The 23,106-nt window shown below is 40.9% G+C and overlaps 1 protein-coding gene across 1 annotated transcript; it reads right to left on the reverse strand.

Moving 5' to 3' along the window:
• Positions 1 to 639: 639 nt before the first annotated feature.
• On the reverse strand, positions 640 to 6,133 carry DNAJC19 (DnaJ heat shock protein family (Hsp40) member C19). Its single transcript, XM_032174061.2, has 6 exons — positions 5,969 to 6,133; positions 4,564 to 4,615; positions 4,409 to 4,482; positions 3,295 to 3,374; positions 1,985 to 2,055; positions 640 to 795 (listed from the first exon to the last, which is right to left on the reverse strand). Exons 1-6 carry the CDS (start codon positions 5,969 to 5,971, stop codon positions 725 to 727), a joined length of 351 nt encoding a protein of 116 aa, XP_032029952.1. The 5' UTR covers positions 5,972 to 6,133; the 3' UTR covers positions 640 to 724.
• Positions 6,134 to 23,106: the final 16,973 nt, after the last annotated feature.

A 23,106-nucleotide genomic window follows, 5' to 3' on the forward strand; every position in this document is an offset into this window, starting at 1 on the left:
CAGGTCCTCTGGTTAAGATCCTTATATATTTTATGTTAGACGAACAGTAAGTAATTTGCCTTTAAACATCATTTAAATTTATTAGTGTATAAATTTTAGAGTCCAAATTAAATATGTTGATATTGAGAACATTTCAGTTTTCAGTGTTGCTAACAGTGTTTAAGCTTAATCATAACAATTGCAGAAGTTTGATTTATGTCAAGAAATAGCCAACTGAAGGAATAATTTATAAATGGTCAGTACCTTTAAGGGGCTAGCTGAATACAATGTAAATACTCATGCCTGTAATCCCAGTACTTTGGGAGGCTGAGGCGGGAGGACTGCTTAAACCCAGGAGGTTGAGGCTGCAATGAACTGTGATTGTACCAGACCTGTACTCTGAAATCTTTATCATACTATTTTTAATGCATGAAATAAAAGAGAGCAAGGACTGTCATCTTCACTTTACCTTGAAAAGTAGACATAGGTCCCAAATTATCTGCTAAATGAGTAATGAACAATATTTCTATTCAGATGGTGTGTGCTTGCCCATAATATGCAAATATTCTAAACTATAATCTGATTTAAAATCCCCAAATTTAAACAAGAAAATTATACCAAGGCTTTGAGATTTAGCTTGTGCTAAATCATTTTTTAAAATTGTAGTTCTGAGGCATTTTATTATAAAAACTTAGTACTCATATACATAAACTAATATGAACTTAAAATTCATCATACATTTACTTCATTTTTTAGCTTGACCTTCTAGTAAATCTTTAGCTTCATTGATTTTGGCTGCTATATAAGGAGATCCTCCTATAGGAAGAAAGAAAAAAGAACAGTTACAATATGGATTCTCAATTTCTGCTTGGTAAAAAGCTACTCTTGTTTCAAGGACTCCAGTGCTTATCTAAGGGAGATTTAGCAGAAATGGTGTTTTTAATTTTTAAAAAATAATCCTGACACTGCAACTGGATGACCAGATTTATTGTGACCAATGAGAAATGAATTAATTTATGTGGGAGAGATTTCTACAAAAATAACACCTTTTTAGAAAGCTTAAACTGATAGAAATAGGATATTAGATACATATGTATATGCCTTTGAACTGGTGTTAGCCTATTCATGATGATTACAGGTCATAAATGAACATCAATTATACCATGTCATTTTAATACCATGATATTCTCAGAGGCTTCTGAGCTGTTTACTGGAAAGATCCCAGTTTGCTTTACATCCTTTTTCTGTCCAGTTTTTCTTTTCCTATTATCTACTGTCCCTTCACAATGTCATCTACAGCTGCTTTCCTACGAATCTGCTGGAGGAGTGATTCTCAAAGTATGGTCCTAAGACCAGCAAGAAATAACAGGAAATTTAGTATAAATGCATATTTATGGGGCTCCACTGCCGACCTACTGAATCAGAAGCCCTCCATACAATACAAGCTGAATTTCATAAAAGATACTGTGAAGTAGATATCAATTATAACCCTGTTTAAACTGTCAAAACCCTTTTAATGAAAGCCCTCTCCTGTATAAGTAAAAGGATACAAATACTAGAACATGAATTCTGTGGTCTATTTTTTGGTATTCAAAGAAATTCTTGCTTTCCTTCAACACAGCCAAGGCTGCATAGAAGTGTATCAGAAACGAATAAATAAATCCCGTAAGTTTCTATCTAGGTAATCTCCGTTTCAAGGTATCTAAAATGGATAAGGAAAAATTACATTTTAGTTTTATGAAATTTAACGTTTTAATTATAACAAATGTAGGCCAGAAAAACCCACAAAACATAGTAAAAGTAGCACTTACATCTGCTCATTCTGTAAGTAAAGTTTTCACTCAGTTTCTTTTAAGATACCAAAAATCTATGGCTCCAGCCTAGGAGACAGGACTTACACACAGATTTAAGTGTTTCCCTTCTAATAGCCGGGAATTTGAGATAAAATTATCCCATTAATAACAGTCACACCAACAACATCAACGAGAATTTAATGACTACTTACCTTTGTCAGGATGATTTAAAAGCATAATTCGTCGATGAGCATCTCTTATTTTCCCTTTATTGGCAGTAGGGCTAATTAAAAAAAGAAATGGTATTTACTTCATCCTACTTCTGCATCACATCAAAAAACTGTACATAAAGGCCAATTAAAGACATTGTGGGCCGGGCGCTGTGGCTCACGCTTGTAATCCCAGCACTTTGGGAGGCCGAGGCGGGCGGATCACGAGGTCAGGAGATCGAGACCACGGTGAAACCCCGTCTCTACTAAAAATACAAAAAAATTAGCCGGGCGTAGTGGCGGGCGCCTGTAGTCCCAGCTACTCGGAGAGGCTGAGGCAGGAGAGTGGCGTGAACCTGGGAGGTGGAGCTTGCAGTGAGCCGAGACTGCGCCACTGCACTCCAGCCTGGGCGACAGAGCAAGACTCCGTCTCAAAAAAAAAAAAAAAAAAAAAAAAGACATTGTGAAACTAGTAAATTAACACAATAGTATGAAAAGCTGTTTAGAAACCTCAACACACCCAATGCGTATCCTAAATTGGGAAACTAAACTCCTTAGAAAAGGCACTCTCAAAAATGTGTTCAACTTGTAATACTCATTACAACAGTCCTTTTATTGATAAGAAAAGCATGTTTAAGGATTTGAAAATGAAGAAGGCAGAGTTTTTGTTTTTTTTTTTTTGAGACAGTCTCTGTCACCTAGGCTGGAGTGCAGTGGCTTGATCTTAGTTCACTGCAACCTCGGCCTCCCGGGTTCAAGCGATTCTCCTGCCTCAGCCTTCCAAGTAGCTGGGATTACAGGTGTGTGCTATTACACGTGGCTAATTTTTGTATTTTTAGTAGAGACGGGGTTTCACCATGTTTGCCAGGCTGGTCTTGAACTCCTGACCTCAAGTAATTCACCGGCCTTGGCCTCCCAAAGTGCTGGGATTACAGACGTGAGTCACCGTGCCCGGCTGAAGGCAGAATTTCACCACAAAAAAAAATGTCAGTTACAGAGAACAACACTGAACACTGATAATCTGCTGAGGAGTCTATCTTTCAATAAATGAAAAAGTGCCTGTGTTTTAGCAAACACTCTAGGAAAAAAGAAAAACTGCTTAAGTGCTAGTGTGCCTTCTCATTTGAAGGACTGTTTACATCTTAAAAATAACATGAAGGAACAGTACAGTTTCATTGATTAGAATTGGTAATATCAATCTTCCTGGACAAAATCCCCCATGACCCTCTCCTATTAAAGGAGAGAAGGTCTTATATTTCCTCATGGCTCTAGAGTGGTAGAAAAATGCCAAAAAATATTAGAGATTATTTTACCTTACACCTAGTATTAATGCTGCTTCCCGTTTTGTCATTTTGGGTTCAAACCCACCTCTATAATAGCCACCACTGAAGGCCTGAAAGAAGAAATGCATTTGTAAAGAAAGGTTAATAAAATAAAGTCGCTTTAAAAAAGAAGTCTGGAAATATTCACATAACTAAGAAAAACTAAGACATTTCAGAGGACTTTAAGTTCAATTCCCGAGGTATTTTAGCTAAAGGTAAATAAAGTTTATAAATAAGTAGCAACAAGTAGTATTTTAATGATCATTAAACATTCATTTTTTTCCAGCCAATATGAACTATCTTAGAAATATAAGACAAAATAACAGTGTCTGAAAGCCAGGTCTTCCAGGAGTAAAGGAAAGATTGTTCCAAATTAGCCATATTGTAGATAAAAATCTGCAAGAAGTGGCTCAAGAACACGATCTGGAAGTCTTTTGATACAAGAGGTTCAAGGGTATTTTAAACAAGACTTTAAGATACATATACAGAAAATACCACTATTAGGTCCTCTGACCTTGCCATGTCAGAAATCATATTGGTAAAGCCTACAATCACTCTATTCTGTTACACTTAATCACAACATAAATATTCAACAGGTGATCACAGCCAAATCTATTCTTAACTGTGACCACAGAGGGTATGACCATAACATCAAGCCAAACCCTATAGCCTAATTAACTAGAGTGCTACCTATGTATGATGTCTGGGAGTGCCAAGGCCACATGGTAAGATCGGATCACTTTAGAATCATATACCTCTGTGTGTGCGATGCAGAGCAGATGAAGGAAAACAAGAATATGTACAGATGATGCTGAAGGTGATGGTATGTGAAAAAGTGATTATTTCACAAGAAACCTGGGTCTAGTGGGGTACTAGAATTATCAAACCCCCATCCAACTCTTTCACATATAACATCCGTTGTTTCAGGGTAGCACCATTACAAAGTTCAGAACTTCTATACTTTCCTTGCGGCAAGCAGGAGAATGGGTCCAAAGCAATCACTTAGAACTTCATGGATATTTGGAAATTTACCCTTCCTTAAGTGTGGCTCTAGGTTTCAAATAGAAGCAGCAAAGAATTAGCAAAAGTGTTCATTAAGTCTTACAGATTTTGGTAGGCTTTGAAAAACTTGTTTTACTTGAGGCTCCATATGCTTCATGGCTTGCAAAACGTAACGGCCTAAAACCAAAAGCAATAGAATAAGTACACTAACTCTCCAATCTCCCCGACTTCACTTCCACCCCCAAACCATAAACAAACCTGCAAATCCTGCAGCAGCAATGGTCAGTCCAACTGCTACCACTGTACTGGCCTGGTAAGGGGGAGAAGAGTAAATATTTACTTCTCTAATTCCTACCCTTTCTCATTTTGCCCGTTCTTCCATCCCCAACTCATTACAAACTGCATTTTAATAGGAGAAACAACTTTTTTTTTTTTTTTTTTAAGAGGCGGAGTCTTGCTATGTTGCTTAGGCTGGTCTTTAACTCCTGGCCTCAAGCAATCCTCCCACCTTGGCCTCCCAAAGTGCTAAGATTATAGGCATAAGCCACCATGCCTGGCCGAGAAACAACTTTTAAGGCGGAAATATTCTTTCCAGTAATCTTTAAAACTACTGCATCTGTTATACTGAATGCATTAAAGTTACAGGATTCATTACTATGGGAAAAGGGGCAAGTTCGACTTGCTTATTTATCTCTACAATAGTGAAAAAGATGATTCCCTCCCTTGGAAAACTTCTTTCATCACCGGACAAATTAGGTCACATTAAAGTTCAATCAGAAGTAGTGTAAATAGGCCGGGCGCGGTGGCTCACGCCTGTAATCCCAGCATTTTGGGAGGCGAGGCGGGCGGATCACTAGGTCGGGAGATCGAGACCATCCTGGCTAACAGGGTGAAACCCCCGTCTCTACTAAAAATACAAAAAAAAATTAGCCGGGCGTGGTGGCGGGCGCCTGTAATCCCAGCTACTTGGGAGGCTGAGGCAGGAGAATGGCGAACCCGGGAGGCGGAGCTTGTAGTGAGCCAAGATCGTGCCACTGCACTCTAGCCTGGGAGACAGAGCAAGACCCCGTCTCAAAAAAAAAAAAAAGAAGTGGAAATAAGGTTTCTGCTAGAGAACGAAAAACTGTTTACAGACGGCTCCTGTAAAATTCTAACAACGCATTTTCGAGGCTAACCGTGGGCTAAACTAGGAGACTAATACCTTTGGCACTGCCCTGTCGTTTCCTAACAAGACAGGCCCAGATATGCTCAGGAAGCATGGAGAAGGCATCTGTCAGCAAAAGCCAAAGAGAAGGATACAGCAAAGTGGAGCCAGTGCTGTGAAGATGTGTTAGGGCAAGGGCACTTATAATCAAATACGTTTCCACTAATCTCCGAGTCCATGATAGCCTCTGACCTTACAGGAGTTCCAGGCAAGCAACACCTGCAGAGCCCGTGCGGACAAGACTGGAGAACCGTGCAAAAAGACGATGTAAAAACACAAAGACCCAAGAGCAGCGAGCCAACAGGGTTGTGTCCTGGTGAGTGTGACTCCCCAAAAACCGAAACCTCCCGCCCAGAGTCGCACTAAGGGGCACAACTTCAACTCCACACCTCCGAGGCCGGGAGCTGAGGTTGAGGCCTGGGCCGGAGGTCGCCAAGAAGACCGGAAGGCCGCACTCACCATGGCTCCGGCTGGGCTCCCTTGCTTCCACCGGGAGCACGGCTCATCCCAGCTCAGAGGGCGCGGCCAACACCTGCACGCCTTTACCAAAGAGCGACGCAACTCCCAACCTCAAGCACAAACCACCCAAGCACAGGCGCCCTACGCAACACGGCAGGAGCAGCCGCAAACTAGGCCGTAAAACTGTCGTAAAAGGGGACGCGGAGGAGAAGAAAAGTCGCTTCAGCAGTGGACAGAGCGGAGAAAGCGACTTCGGGTTGGTTGAAGGGTGGGCGGATCTCTTTATTTCTAGGTGTAGGGGTGGGGCTTCTCTGTGTTTTCTGTCCTTTGCTCCTGGGCGGTGGGTATTTGGGAATTCTTGCAGGGAAGGGCATGGGCAGCCTTACTGAGAACGATTTTTTTTCCCCTACATCTTAGCACCTCGTTTTGCCTTTATTTTATGTTAATAATTGTCAAGGGTAATGAATATAGTTAAACATGCTGTGACAGATTTCCACCACGAACCCAAACAAATATGTTGTAACCCAGTGTAGGAAACGAGATGCCCAGAAAAAGAAATGAAACCAACCACACTGTGTTTCAGGGGTTGCTCGGTAGCATTTTTTAATGTAAAAGAACTTCATTTAAGGATGTGACTTGACAAGACTTTGTGAATGTTTGGGTTTTCGTTTTGTAGAATGGGATTAAAGACAGTTCATATTCTGAACATGGAATGTCAAGATCCTACAACTGAAAAGGGCTATTTAAAAGTTTTCCTCCTCACCCAAAATAAAAAGTAGGGCTGGATTTTGCCTTTACGTGGACATAGTTTCATACATCCCTACATAAATGCTTGAGAAGAGAAAAATAATGGAGACAATAATGGAATTTTACAATGCATTGTTCGCATGATCAAAATAAGTTTGGAGTTACTTCCCACTCAGAATTTACAGAGTGTTAAATATCCGTTTACATTGCAATGCAGTTCTGCTTTGATGAGTTGGTTAGTTATTAAACAAATATGCAAAATTTTAGGGTTTGTTTTCCTCATCTATAAAAACAGTTTGCATTTGATAATCCAAGAGCTCTTCTAGCTCTAAGGTTTTTGTGATGTAATTTATTGTCAACACATGATTTAAGGTGACATCCAGCACTAAGACACTACCATTAAGTTTATAACTTCCTCTTCTGCCTCTCTTTTATCTAGTTTTTACCCAACAATTACAAAATAAATAATCAAATGAGGCATAAGACCTTGGGAACAAATTGGCATCAACAAGCTAGAATGCTATCTGGAAAAATTTATTATGCATATTTTTGGTATGTACAAACTGTGTAATGCAGTTTTCTGGAGGAATAGATTTACAATAGAATCTAATTAGCTTTTAGACTTTACAAAAGCCCAGACTCAGGAAATTGGGAGTAGCAACACAGCAAGACACTTTGTTGAGCTGAAGATAGCTCTGTTTTTGGTGGCAGATCAAACTGGAGGTAACCTGGCTCTGTCACTTACTAATACTGTGACTTGGACAAGTTATTTCTGATTTGAGTTTCTTCCTCATTTGTAAAATGAAGGTAATGATAACTACCTTGCCGAGTTTTTGTGAACATAGAGATTATGCACATACTGTGTTCTGCATATGGTCATCACTCAGTGTGGGGCTATTATTATGAGGGAAGCCAGAGTGCAAATTGGAGTGTAGAAACCTTCCTCATTCTCATGATACCTCACTCATGAATCTTAAGTCTGGTTGCCTCTTACCTACCTGCCAAGATCCTAGAAACAGCCTTGAAAAGTAATCTTTTTAAATGTCCATTGACTGATGAATGGATAATCATTCCTCATTTCTTCTAGCTTCTGGTGACTGCCAGCATTCCTTGACTTGTGACTGAATCACTGCAGTCTTGTAAGCCAGCATCTTGAAATCTCACTCTGCTCCAACTTCTCCATCTTCACACTGTCCTTCTCTTCTGTTTGTAAAATCTCCTTCTGGTTTCCTCTTAAAGGATATATGTAATTGCATTTACCAGCTACCCAGATAATCCAGGATAATCTCCCCTTCTCAAGATCCTTAACTTAATCATAGTTTACAAGACTTTGCCATATAAGGTAACATTCACAGGTTCCAAGGATTAGGACCTGAAATCTTTGGAACACATTATTTAGTTTACTATAGAAAGTAATAAAAGACAAAAGAGCGGGTAGGGACAAAAGAATGAGAAAAGACTCAAGCACATCTTAGTTTCTCATCCCAAATTTTTAAATCAGGTAAGTCACTTCTCCTTGGTAAGAAATAAGTGAGAGTTGAGAGTAGTAGCTAAGAGTGTTCTTGCACTGTGGCTTTCAAACATTTTTTGAGTGTCATCCTTAGTAAGAAATATATTTTACACTGTGACCCAAGGAGCACATACATACTTGCATGCACAGATATACATAGTAGACATTTATTTATGAGATAATACTTATCCTTACTTCATGAAATGCATGCCGGTCTTTTCTGTTTCTTAAAGAAATAAGTGCTGGAAAACCTACTAAACTCACAGCCCACTAACTGGTCATCACCTAAAGTTTGGAAATTATCACTGCAAAAATCCACATTTGGAACTATAATGCCAGGCAAATAAGGGGTTCCCCCACCAACTAAAAGCCATGTGCCAGACATTGTACTAAATGCTTTACATAGATTGTTTCATTTCACCCTGTGAAAGTAACATTTACTTCACTATATTGCTATATTGCTTTGCTATCTTGCTGGATGCATTTTGCTTTTCCCCAGATCCTCTCTCTACCTTTGTTTTCCTGCTCTGTGCTCCAGAGGAGCAGAAAGGTTAGTAGGGTGACCTTAATGAACTGTATCCATGAGCAGCTCTCTCGTTTTCTGGCTTAGGGTTCATTTAGGTTTGTGATCAGGAGATCAGAAGGCAGGAGAAAAGTGAATTCATGGTTTTTATTTCTACCTCTCACTTTCTGGTGATTGCTGTAGGCTGAATGAATTGGTCTGCTGAAGAATACAGCTCCTGTTGTGTGCATGTGTTCTGGTCATTACTCCTGCCTGTCGCTCGTTCAGATTTAAGGGTAGTCATGCCTTTACTACTGGCCCCTGCTTGCTAGGTGCAGGGCACTTGAACATTTTGTGCCAGTTTCCCTTAATCCTGTCTACATCTTTGTAAACAGTCCTCTTATTAAACTCTCCATTTGGCTGTGGTCTGAATATTTGTCTTCCCCCAAATTAATATGTTGAAAGCTAATAACCAATGTGATGGTATAAGGAGATGGGGCCTTTGGGAACTGATTAGATCATAATGGTAGAGCCCTTGTGAATCAGATTAGCGCCTTCATAAAAGAGGCACGAGAGAGACCCTCGCCCCTTCCACCCTGTGAGAACACAGTGAGAAGGAACTGTCTGTGAAACAGAAAGGGCCCTTACCAGACACACATTCTGCCTTGGTCTTGGACTTAAGGGTGAAAAGATGGCTGTCTATGAAGAAATGGGCCTTCATCAGACACCAAATCAGTCAGGACCTCACTCAAACTTCCCAGCTTTCCAGAACGCTGAGAAACAAATTTCTGTTGTTTATAAGCTGCCAGTTTATGGTATTTTGTTATAGCAGCCCAGACTAAGGCAGTGTACCATCTGTTTCCAACATGAATAGTGACTATTATTTTTATGCTATTTTTTTTTGAGTCAAAGTCTTGCCGTTCCCCAGGCTGAAGTGCAGTGGCATGATCATGGCTCACTGTAGCCTCTAACTCCTGGAATCAAGTGATCCTCCCTTCTTAGCTTCCCAAGTTACTGGGACTGCAGGCATGAGCCACTGAGCCCAGTTTGATAATGACTGTAATAACAGGCTGTTGCAATAATTCAAATGAGAAATGATGGTAGCAGTGGTGGTAGAGTGAAGTGGCTGGACTCCTGCTTATATATTTAAGGTATAGCTGCAAAAATTTGCTGATGGATGAGATATAGTGTGTGAGAGAAAGAAAGAAGTCAAGAGTGACTCCAAAGCTTGAGGCTTTAGCAGCTGGAAGAATGGATTTGCCACTGAATGGGACTAGAAAAACTCAGGAAGAGCAAGCAGGAAGTGGAAGGCTTTTGCCATGTTAAGTTTGAAAGCCAATGAGATATCCAAGTAGTGCTGTCCAATAGGCAGTTGGACATACAACTCTGGTGTCAAAAGAGAGGTTTGGAAGTCATCAGCCCATGGAACAGGTAAAGTCATCCTTTGCATGAGTGGAGACAGAAAGAAGAGGAATAAGAACTGTGTTTTGGGATACATCTGTGTTTGGAATCTGGGGACATGAGGAAAAAAAGAGAAAATTATTTAATAGACTGAAAAAGGGTAGGCATAAACCAGGTAAGTGTGGTGTCTTGGTAGCCAAGTGAAGAAAGTGTTCAATGGAGGAAGGAGTGATTAACTGTGTCAAATGCTGCTAATATTCTTCTGAGGGAGAGCCTTTGGAAACCAGAAAGCAAAACAAGCAAACAAACAAATGTTCCTAGTAGTCAAATAATGAAGAATTGAGAATTGACTATTAGAGATCATATTCATGACAATTTCTGTGGTGTGATGGGAAAGAAAGTCTGATTGGAGTGGGTTCAAAAGAGGATGGGAGGAGAGAGAGTGGAGATATGGATTATAAGAAATCTCTTTTGGCTGGGCACAGCGGCTCACACCTCCCAGCACTTTGGGAGGCCGAGGCGGGCAGATCACGAGGTCAGGAGATTGAGACCATCCTGGCTAACACGGTGAAACCGCAACTCTACTAAAAATACAAAAAATTAGCCGAGCGTGGTGGCGGGCACTTGTATTCCCAGCTACTCGGGAGGCTGAGGCAGGAGAATGCTGTGAACCCAGGAGGCAGAGCTTGCAGTGAGCCGAGATCGGGCCACTGCACTCCAGCCTGGGCGACAGAGCGAGACTCCATCTCAAAACAAAAAACAAAAACAAAAACAAAAACAAAAAACAGAAATCTCTCTCAAGGAATTTTGCTGAAAAGGAAATTAGAGAAATGGGCAGTATGAAAGGAGGAAGCAGTATAAGGAGAGCTTTGTTTTTTTAAAAAGTACTAACAAGAATGAGCTTGGAGTAAGATAAAAGAAAGAAAAGCGGCGAGGCACGGTGGCTCAAGCCTGTAATCCCAGCACTTTGGGAGGCCAAGGCAGGCAGATCACAAGGTCAAGAGATCGAGACCATCCTAGCCAACATGGTGAAACCCTGTCTCTACTAAAAATACAAAAATTATCTGGGCGTGGTGGCATGTGCCTGTAGTCCCAGCTACTCAGGAGGCTGAGGCAGGAGAATCGCTTGAACCAGGGAGGCGGAGGTTGCAGTGAGCCGAGATTGTACCACTGCACTCCAGCCTTGCGACAGAGGGAGACTCCATCTCAAAAAAAAAAAAAAAAAAAGGGAAATAAAAGCATTTTTAGCTACTATAGGAATAGGAATGATCTTATAGAGGAGAAAATTTGGAAAAATTCATTGAATTATGTAATTTAAGAATGAGAAGAAAATGTAGAGACCATATTTCCCCCAGCAGCTTTATTTTATAATTGAGGAAACTGGGCCTCAGATTGGTTGACTGACTTTTCCAAAGCCCTGACAGAGTCCAGTAATTGTTTGCCTTTCTGTTCACTTTCTAGATATGTATAATGTTAGGGTCATAAAATGAGATGGTCCTAGAATTGTCTTTGCCTATATTTTCTTACCACTCTTTCTAGGGATTATTTGAGGTCTGGATTAGTGACATCTGAATTCCTCATTAGTAGCTATTTAAGCCCAGGGGATCTATCTTGTGTAGCCAGCTGTTCACATAATGCTATATGGAAAAGCCCTTTGCCTAAAATTCAATAGCACTTGGTAGATACTCTCTTCCTTTCCCTTCTTCTTTGTTCCACCCATTTTTGTCTCTTCCTTCTCTCCTTTCTTTCAATGATCCTGCCATCTCCTGACAATCTACTGTGAAAAGAAAATAAAAATATGGGACCCCAATTCACTACTCCAAAAGAAAAAAAATGAAGCTGAAAGCTGACTAATGCAAAAAGCTGACTTTCTTTTTGTTCCTAAGCAGATAGCTACAGATACGAGGTTAAATATCTCCATAGGTAGCTCCTCTATGTTCACCTTATCTTCTGCAAAGTGTTGGTTAACTGAGCATGAGGCAAATGCATTATTGACTATTCTCTTGCCTGCACTTTTTCTCTTGCAACATGTGGATTACCATACTTTCCCTCTTTCCCCTCCAGCCCATGTTTCTCCTTTAAATATTGAAGCCCTCAAAATTATCTTTGAAGGACGGTGTAGACCACAGACTGTTTCTGTGATTCTGTGTTTGTTTCTTCCAGGCATGTCCTTAACCTTAGCAAAATAAACTTCTAAATTGATTGAGACCTGTCTCAGATACCTTTTGGTTTACACTACTATTAGGAATTCATCTTACGTCTCCTGTCTGAATGTGAAATTCTTGGTGAATGATCAGACTGAGATATGATCAACAGACTCCTCTATGAAGTGTTTTAAGAGATCGTTTTGGTATTAATAACTAGTCAAAGGAAGATTTTAATTGGAGTGCAAAAAAAGAAAGGAAGGAAGGAGAAGATATTTAGAGCAAGAGGGGTTGAGGACAGGCCCAAGTAGGAATGATGTGAGGACCCAAGACACTGGGAAAGAAGAGGGGATGCTGGGAAGCCAGAAGGGAACACCCATGGTCCAATCACTTTTTCTTCCAGCTGGCCTCATCTGCATCCAAGTCAGGTGACCCTGCTCTGCCCTGTGGATATTATAAAATAATTTATAACTGTTTCTCCAGTGATTTTCTCACCCCTTTTCTCAATTCGCTTTGTTTTTCTCTCACTGCATCTGTTTTATTTTATTGTGTTTTTTTTTGAGACTTAGCCTTGCATCACCCAGGCTGGAGTGCAGTGGTACAATCATAGCTTACTGCAGCCTCGAACTCCTGGGCTCAAGGAATCCTCCTGCCTTAACCTGCTGAGTAGCAGGGACTATAGGTGTGTGCTCCCACACACAGCTAATTAAAAAAAATTTTTTTTGTAGTGATGGTATCTTACTATGTTGTCCAGGTTGGTCTTGAACTCTTAGCCTCAAGTGATCCTTGGGCCTTGGCCTCCCAAAGTGTTGGTATTACAGGCATGAGCCACCATGCCCAGGCTGCATCTGTTTTAGACTGAATTCCTACTTTCCTTTCTAATTACAAAGACGTGTGTGTGTGTGTGTGTGTGTGTGTGTAAGTCTAGAGCATGTGGGTGGTGGACCAGTGAGAGAACTGCAATGTGTTTGATCAGAATGATAGCATCCAGGAAACATATATTTCAGGATAAAGGCTTTGCTCTTTTCTCAAACAGTGAGGAAAGAAGATTGAGACACTGTGGATTTCAGAGAAAACTTGAAAATTGGGGTAGCTTAAGTGCCTTTCCAAAATGGAGATTCCTCAGCTGACCCTCCATTTCATTCCATCTTAGCATGCCTTTGCCCATTGCCTTCCTCAGTCTTTTTTTTCTCCTTCCTTAGCCTGGGTTCCAATTATAGGCAGCAGCTTTATGTGTTAAATAAATTGAGCTCCTCCTGCTGAGCTGTCAGCGAATGGAACTGACCAACAGAACAATCTATGTAAGTGCATCTTGTGCCTGGGCCAGACAGACAAGCACAATTATTTGATTGCTGGAGATTGCTACTAAATGAGGATGAAATAGCAGGTCTGAGACTTGTTGGTGAATATTATTAATAATATAGTGTCATGCATTAATAACACAGTGTCATGGGAAACAAAGCTACACTGGAGGGTCTGTCCGAAATCCCATTTTCAGGGGGCTAGATGGTTGAGGAGATGAGCAATAATAAAGCAACTTTAAGCACAAATTTAGGAGTTTCAATTTGACTTAGGCTGAAGTTAAGAGAATATACATCACGGTTATATGTTATTTGGTGACCAGAATAAAGCATGGGATACATCCCTGGCTAATTGTCATAAAAATTGTGCTTCTATAATATTCTACTGTGAAAAATAATCTTCACTGTCATCATTAGAGTGCTTGAAGAGAGGCCACTGCAAAAACTCCATAACATTCTTTCTGGCACCTATTATGCCCTCAGTTACTACATGCATAGCAAACTTCCTTAGCCCGGCACCACAGACAGTCTTTCCAGACTTCTCTTTCACTTCTCCCCTTCATAAACCTCATAGTCTTGTCAAATGGGATTTGTCACCACTATTCTTCAAATATGCTCTAAAGTCCACTGTCCCCTGGGCTTTTAGCCAGGTCACTCCCGCTTTTCCAAATGCCCTTCCCAAATCCCATCTCTGTCCCTCAATTAAATGTCCAGATCAAATGTACCTTCTGCAAAGGCTTCTTTGTTCACTCAAGTCTGGAACAGGTGTCTACAAACTTTTTATGTAAAGGAACAGATAGTAAATATGTTAGGCTGTGCAGGCTGCATATAATCTCTGTATTCTTTCTTTTTTTTAAATGAAAATATAAGAATGATCCTTAGCTTGTAGATCATTCAAAAACAGACCACAGGATGAATTTGGCTCATGGAGCATAGCTTGCCAAACCATGGTCTAGAGTGATCTCTCCTTTCTCCAAACTCCTGTACAATTTTGTTTGTGTCATACTGCCAGTTTCTATATAATGTCTAGAAATTATTGGTATAGAAGTGTTTTCTCTATTAGACTGAAGATCCTTGAAAGAAATCATGTCACATATACTTCTTTTTTTTTTTTTTTTTTTTTTTTGAGACAGAGTCTCGCCCTATTGCCTAGACTAGAGTGCAGTGGTGCGATCTCGGCTCACTGCAAGCTGTGCCTCCCGGGTTCACGCCATTCTCTCGCCTCAGCCTCCCGAATAGCTGGGACTACAGGCGCCTGCCACCATGCCCAGCTAATTTTGTTTTTGTATTTTTAGTAGAGACGGGATTTCACTGTGTTAGCCAGGATGGTCTCAATCTCCTGACCTCGTGATCCACCTGCCTTGGCCTCCCAAAGTGCTGGGATTACAGCTGTGAGTCACTGTGCCTGGCCTTTAGTTCTTTCTTAAAAAAAATTTTTTTTTTATACTTTAAGTTCTGGGATACATGTGCAGAATGTGCAGGTTTGTTACATAAGTATACACATGCCATGTTGGTTTGCTGCACCCATCAACCTGTCATCTACATTAGGTGTTTCTCCTAACGCTATCCCTCCTCTAGCCCTCTACCCCCCAACAGGCCCTGGTGTGTGATAGTCCCCTCCTTGTGTTCATGTGTTCTCATTGTTCAACTCCCACTTATGAGTGACAATATGTGGTGTTTGGTTTTCTGTTCCAGTGTTAGTTTGCAGAGAATGATGGTTTCTAGCTTCATCCATGTCCCTGCAAAGGACACGAACTCATCCTTTTTCATGGCTGCATAGTATTCCATGGTGTATATGTGCCACATTTTCTTTAGCCAGTCTGTCATTGATGGGCATTTGGGTTGGTTCCAAGTCTTTGCTATTGTGAATAGTGCTGCAATAAACATACGTGTGCATGTGTCTTTATAGTAGAATGATTTATAATCCTTTGGGTATATACCCAGTAATGGTATTGCTGGGTCAAATGGTATTTCTGGTTCTAGATCCTTGAGGAAACACCACACTGTCTTCCACAATGGTTGAACTAATTTACACTCCCACCAACGGTATAAAAGCATTCCTATTTCTCCACATCCTCTCCAGCATCTGTTGTTTCCTGCCTTTTTAATGATTGCCATTCTAACTGGCATGAGATGGTATCTCATTGTGGTTTTGGTTTGCATTTCTCTAATGACCTGTGATGATGAGCTTTTTTTCATATGTTTCTTGGCTGCATAAATGTCTTCTTTTGAGAAATGTCTGTTTATATCCTTTGCCCGCTTTTTGATGGGGTTGTTTGTTTTTTTCTTGTAAATTTGTTTAAGATCTTTGTAGATTCTGGATATTAGCCCTTTGTCAGATGGATAGATTGCAAAAATTTTTTTCCATTCTGTAGGTTGCCTGTTCACTCTGATGATAGTTTCTTTTGCTGTGCAGAAGCTCTTTAGTTTAATTAGATCCCATTTGTCAATTTTGGCTTTTGTTGCCATTGCTTTTGGTGTTTTAGTCATGAAGTCTTTGCCCATGCGTATGTCCTGAATGGTATTGCCTAGGTTTTCTTCTAGGGTTTTTATGGTTTTAGGTTGTATGTTTAAGTCTTTAATTCATCATGAGTTAATTTTTGTATAAGTTGTAAAGAAGGGGTTCAGTTTCAGTTTTCTGCATATGGCTAGCCGGTTTTCCCACCACCATTTATTAAATAGGGAATCCTTTCCTCATTGCTTGTTTTTGTCAGGTTTGTCAAAGATTATATGGTTGTAGATGTGTGGTGTTATTTCTTAGGCCTCTGTTCTGTTCCATTTTTCTATATATCTGTTTTGGTACCAGTACCATGCTGTTTTGGTTACTGTAGCCTTGTAGTATAGTTTGAAGTCAGATAGTGTGATGCCTCCAGCTTTGCTCTTTTTGCTTAGGATTATCATGGCTATATAGGCTCTTTTTTGGTTCCATATGAAATTTAAAGTAGTTTTTTCTAATTCGGTGAAGAAAGTCAATGGTAGCTTGATGGGCATAGCATTGAATCTATAAATTACTTTTGGCAGTATGGCCATTTTCACAATATTGATTCTTCCAATCCATGAGCATGGAATGTTTTTCCATTTGTGTCCCCTCTTATTTCCTTGAGCAGTTGTTTGTAGTTCTCCTTGAAGAGGTCCTTCACATCCCTTGCAAATTCTATTTCTAGATATTTTATTCTCTTTGTAGCTATTGTGAATGGGAGTTCATTCATGATTTGGCTCTCTGTTTGTCTGTTATTGGCGTGTAGGAATGCTTGTGATTTTTGCACATTGATTTCGTATCCTGGGACTTTACTGAAGTTGCTTATCAGCTTAAGGAGATTTTGGGCTGAGATGATGGGGTTTTCTTTTCTTTTTTTTTTTTTTTTTTTGAGATGGAGTTTCGCTCTGTCGCCCAGGCTGGAGTGCAGTGGCTTGATCTCGGCTCACTGCAAGCTCTGCCTCCTGGGTTCACACCATTCTCCTGCCTCAGCCTCCCGAGTAGCTGGGACTACAGGCGCCCGCCACCATGCCTGGCTAATTTTTTGTATTTTTGGTAGAGATGGGGTTTCACTGTGTTATCCAGTATGGACTCAATCGCCTGACCTTGTGATCCACCTGCCTCAGCCTCCCAAAGTGCTGGGATTACAGGGGTCAGCCACTGTGCCTGGCCAGTGATGGGGTTTTCTAAATTTACAATCATGTCATCTGCAAACAGAGACAGTGTGACTTCCCCTCTTCCTATTTGAATACACTTTATTTATTTCTCTTTCCTGATTGCCCTGGGCAGAACTTCCAATACTATGTTGAATAGGAGGGGTGAGAGAGGGCATCCTTGTCTTGTGCTGGTTTTCAAAGGGAATGCTTCCAGCTTTTGCCCATTTAGTATGATATTGGCTGTGGGTCTGTCATAAATAGCTCTTATTATTTTGAGACACATTCCATCAATACCTAGTTTATTGAGGGTTTTTAGAATGAAGGGGTGTTGGATTTTATCAAAGGCCTTTTCCCTATCTATTGACATAATTATGTGTTTTTTGTCATTGGTTCTGTTTATTTGATGGATTATGTTTATTGATTTGCATATGTTGAACCAGCCTTGCATTCCAGGGATGAAGCTGACTTGATCGTGTTGGATAAGCTTTTTGATGTGCTGCTGGATTTGGTTTGCCAGTATTTTATTGAGGATTTTTGTATCAATGTTCATCAGGGATACTGGCCTGAAATTTTTTTTTTTGTCTTGCCTTTGCCAGGTTTTGGTATCAGGATGATGCTGGCCTCATAAAATGAGTAAGAGAGGAGTCCCTCTTTTTCTGTTGTTTGGCATAGTTTCAGAAGGAATCGTACCAGCTCCTCTTTGTACCTCTGGTAGAATTCGGCTGTGAATCTGTCTGGTCCTGGGCTTTTTTGGTTGGTATGCTATTAATTACTGCTTCAATTTCAGAACTTGTTATCGGTCTATTCAGGGACTCGACTTCTTCCTGGTTTAGTTTTGGGAAGGTGTATGTGTCCAGGAATTAATCAATTTCTTCTAGATTTTCTAGTTTATTTGTATAGAGGTGTTTATAGTATTCTCTGATGGTAGCTTGTATTTCTGTGGAATCAGTGGTAATATCCCCTTTATCATTTTTTATTGTGCCTATTTGATTCTTCTCTCTTTTCTTCTTTATTAGTCTGGCCAACAGTCTATTTATTATGTTGATCTTTTCAAAAAAGCAGCTCCTGGATTCATTGATTTTTGGAAGGGTTTTTCATGTCTCTATCTCCTTCAGTTCTGCTCTGATCTTAGTATTTATTGTCTTCTGCGAGCCTTTGAATTTGTTTGCTTTTGCTTCTCTAATTATTTTAATTGAGATTTTAGGGTGTCGATTTAAATCTTCCCTGCTTTCTCCTGTAGGCATTTAGTGCTATAAATTTCCCTCTAAACACTGCTTTAGCTGTACCCCAGAGATTCTGGTACATTATGTTTTTGTTCTCATTGGTTTCAAAGAACTTCTTTATTTCTGCCGTAATTTCGTTATTTACCCAGTAGTCATTCAGGAGCAGGTTGTTCAGTTTCCATGTAGTTGTGTGGTTTTGAGGGAGTTTCTTAATCCTGAGTTCTAATTTGATTGCACTGTGGTCTGAAAGACTGTTTGTTTTGATTTCAGTCCTTTTGTATTTACTGAGGAGTGTTTTACTTCCAATTATGTGGTCAGTTTTAGAATAAATGTGATGTAGTGCTGAGAAGAATTTTTGGGGTGGAGAGTTCTGTAGATGTCTATTAGGTCTGCTTGTTCCAGAGCTGAGTTCAAGTACTGAATATCCTTGTTAATTTTCTGTCTCAGTGATCTGTCTAATATTGACAGTGGTGTGTTAAAGTCTCCCACTATTATTGTGTGGGAGTCTAAGTCTCTTTGTAGGTCTCTAAGAACTTGCTTTATGAATCTGGGTGCTCCTGTATTGGGTGCATATGTATCTAGGAGAGTTAGCTTTTCTTGTTGCATTGATCCCTTTACCATTACGTAATGCCCTTCCTTGTCTTTTTTGATCTTTGTTTGTTTAAAGTATGTTTTATCAGAGACCAGGATTGCAACCCCTGCTTTTTTTTTTTCTTTCCATTTGTTCGGTAAATATTCCTCCATCCCTTTATTTTTAGCCTATATGTGTCTTTGCGCATGAGATGGGTCTTCTGAATACAGTACACCAATGGGTCTTGACTCTTTATCCAATTTGCCAGTCTATGTCTTTTAATTGGGAAATTTAGCCCATTTACATTTAAGGTTAATATTGTTATGTGTGAGTTTGATCCTGTCATTAGGATGCTAGCTGGTTATTCTGGCCATTAGTTGATGCAGTTTCTTCATAATGTCAATGGTCTTTTCAATTTGGCATGTTTTTGCAGTGGCTGGTACCGATTTTTCCATTCCATGTTTAGTGCTTCCTTCAGGAGCTCTTGTAAGGCAGGCCTGGTGGTGACAAAATCTCTCAGCATTTGCTCCTCTGTAAAGGATTTTATTTCTCCTTTGCATATGAAGCTTAGTTTGGCTGGATATGAAATTCTGGGTTGAAAATTATTTTCTTTAAGAATGTTGAATATTGGCCCCCACTCTCTTCTGGCTTGTAAGGTTTCTGCAGAGAGATCTGCTGTTAATCTGATGGGCTTCCCTTTGTGGGTAACCTGACCTTTCTCTCTGGCTGCCCTTAACATTTTTTCCTTCATTTCAACCTTGGTGAATCTGACAATTACGTGTCTTGGGATTGCTCTTCTTGAGGAGTATCTTTGTGGTGTTCTCTGTATTTCCTGAATTTGAATATTGGCTTGTCTTGCTAGGTTGGGGAAGTTCTCCTGGATAATATCCTGAAGTGTTTTCCAACTCGGTTCCATTTTTCCTATCACTTTCAGGTACACCAATCGAACATAGTTTTGGTCTTTTCACATAGTGCCATATTTCTTGGAGGCTTTGTTCATTCTTATTCATTCTTTTTTATCTAATCTTGTCTTCATGCTTTATTTCATTAAGTTGATCTTCAATCTCTGATATCCTTTCTTCCACTTGATCAGTTCAGTTATTGGTACTTGTGTATGCTTCACGAAGTTCTCGTGCTGTGTTTATCGGTCCATCAGGTCGTTTATCTTCTTCTCTAAACTGGTTATTCTAGTTAGTAATTCCTCTAGCCTTTTTTCAAGGTTCTTAGCTTGCTTTGGGTTAGAACATGCTCCTTTAGCTCAAAGGAGTTTGTTATTACCCACCTTCTGAAGTCTACTTCTGTCAATTCATCAAACTCATTCTCTGTCCAGTTTTGTTCCCTTGCTGACAAGGAGTTGTGATCCTTTGGAGGAGAAGAGAAGTTCTGGTTTTTGCAATTTGCAGCCTTTTTACACTGGTTTTTCCTCATCTTCGTGGATTTATCTACCTTTGGTCTTTGATGTTGGTGACCTTTGGATGGGGTGTCTGTGTGAATGTCCTTTTTGTTAATGTTGATGCTTTTCTTTTCTGTTTGTTAGTTTTCCTTCTAACAGGCCTCTCTTCTGCAGGTCTGCTGGAGTTTGCTGGAGGTGCCCTCCAGACCCTGTTTGCCTGTGTATCACCAACAGAGGCTGCAGAAGAGCAAAGATTGCTGTCTGTACCTTCCTCTGGAAGCTTCATCCCAGAGGGGCACCTGCCAGATGCCAGCCGGAGCTCTCCTCTATGAGGTATCTGTCAAACCCTGCTGGGAGGTGTCTCCAGTCAGGAGGCAGGGGGGTGAGGGACCCACTTGAGGAGGCAGTCTGTCCCTTAGCAGAGCTTGATCGCTGTGCTAGGAGATCCACTGCTCTCTTCAGAGCTGCCAGGCAGGAATGTTTAAGTCTGCTGAAGCTGCACCCACAGGCGCCCCTTCCCCTGGTGCTCTGTCCCAGGGAGATGGGAGTTTTATCTATAAGCCCCTGACTGGGGCTGCTGCCTTTCTTTCAGAGATGTCCTGCCCAGAGAGGAGGAATCTAGAGAGGCAGTCTGGCTACAGGGGCTTTGCAGAGCTATGGTGGGCTCTGCCCAGTTCAAACTTCTGGGAGGCTTTGTTTACACTGTGAGGGGAAAACCGCCTACTCAAACCTCAGTAATGACAGACACCCCTCCCCCCACCAAGCTTGAGTGTCCCAGGTTGACTTTAGACTGCTGTGCTGGCAGTGAGAATTTCAAGCCAGTGGATCTTAGCTTGCTGGACTCCGTGGGGGGTGGGATCCACTGAGCTAGACCACTTGGCTCCCTGGCTTCAGCCCCCTTTCCAGGGGAGTGAACGATTCTGTCTCGCTGGCATTCCGGATGCCACTGGGATATGAAAAAAACTCTTGCAGCTAGCTCGGTGTCTGCCCCAATGGCTGCTCGGTTTTGTGCTTGAAACCCAGAGCCCTGGTGGCATAGGCACCCGAAGGAATCTCCTGGTCTGTGCGTTGTGAAGACCATGGGAAAAGCATAGTATCTGGGGCAGAGTAAACCATTCCTCATGGCCCAGTCCTTCATGGTTTCCCTTGGCTAGGGGAGGGAGTTTCCCCACCCCTTGCACTTCCCGGGTGAGGCGATGCCCCACCTTGCTTCGGCTTGCCCTCCGTGGGCTGTACCCACTGTCTAACCAGTCCCAGTGAGATGAGTCGGGTTCCTCAGTTGGAAATGCAGAAATCACCTGCCTTCTGTGTTGATCTCGCTGGGAACTGCAGACCAGAGCTGTTCCTATTTGGCCATCTTGTCAGCTGGGCCACATATACTTCTTATTACTCCTTACCACACCTGTTATAGTGCCTAAACATAGAAAGTCCTCAAAGGATATTTGTAAAATGAATATTTATTCATTTCTGGAAAGCACTTATGATGTTTTCCAGAAAGAATATAATTTATTTCTAACTCTTCTAAGCTCTTACTTTTATGAGAGCTAGGTAGGTCTTCTATCTTTGGGAGGCTGAGGTAGTAGATCACCTGAGGTCAGGAGGTCCTTACCATGGACCCCTTAGCAAGGCCTTGGGCACCATAAATGCAACTGGTAATTAGAGATGGAATAGTTTCATTTATTAAATATTGCATTCATTGAGCACTTATTATATGCAAGACACCATTCTAGGTTTCGAGAAAACATCAATGGATAAGACAAAAATCTCAGCCCCTGTGAAGCTTTGCACTGTAGGCTGGGAAGCATTATCTTAATATGAGCTTTCCTCCTGATTTGTCTTAACTTCACTTTCCTATTTTTCATGGTGTAGACTTGAAAATAGTATTTGCCACTTGGTTTACCAGGGTGTGAGAAATAATAAAAATATTACTAGTGGAGGGTGACACTGATTGTAGACCTAAGACACCTAGAAGTATTTTTTTAAATATGTGCAACCACCTAAGGAATTTATGAAGCAATTACAGTAGTCCTTCTTTATCTACAGTTTCATTTCATGTGGTTTCAGTTACCCACAGTCAATCACCATCCAAAAATATTAAATGGACATTCTAGAAATAAACATGTTTTAAATTGCACGCCATTTTGAGTGCATGAACTACCAAGCTGTTCTGTTCTGTCCCACCCTGGAGTGATTCATCCTTCTGTCCTGTGTATCCACGCTGTATGCATTACCCATCCATTAATAATTTAGTAGTCCTCTCAGTTATCAGACCAACTGTTGCAGTACCATAGTGGCTGTATTCAAGTAACCCTGATTTTACTTAATGATGGCCCAAAACTGCAGGAGTAGTGATGCTGGCATATTGTTATACATGTTCTGTTTTATTATTATTGTTGTTCATCTCTTACTGTGTCTAAATTTATAAATTAAACTATATCCATAGGTTATGCATGTATAGAAAAAATAGGCTGAGCACAGTGGCTCATGCCTGTAATCCCAGCACTTTGGGAGGCTGAGGTGGGTGGAGCACTTGAGGTCAGGAGTTTGAGACCAGCCTGGCCAACATGGTGAAACCCCATCTCTACTACAAATACAAAAATTACCCAGGCATGGTGGCGGGCGCCTGTAATCTCAGCTACTTGGGAAGCTGAGGCAGGAGAATTGTTTGAACCTGGGAGGCAGAGGTTGCAGTGAGCTAAGATCGCACCACTGC

The sequence above is a fragment of the Hylobates moloch genome, unplaced genomic scaffold (assembly GCF_009828535.3).
Source record: "Hylobates moloch isolate HMO894 unplaced genomic scaffold, HMol_V3 SCAFFOLD_13, whole genome shotgun sequence".
Lineage (NCBI taxonomy): Eukaryota > Metazoa > Chordata > Mammalia > Primates > Hylobatidae > Hylobates > Hylobates moloch.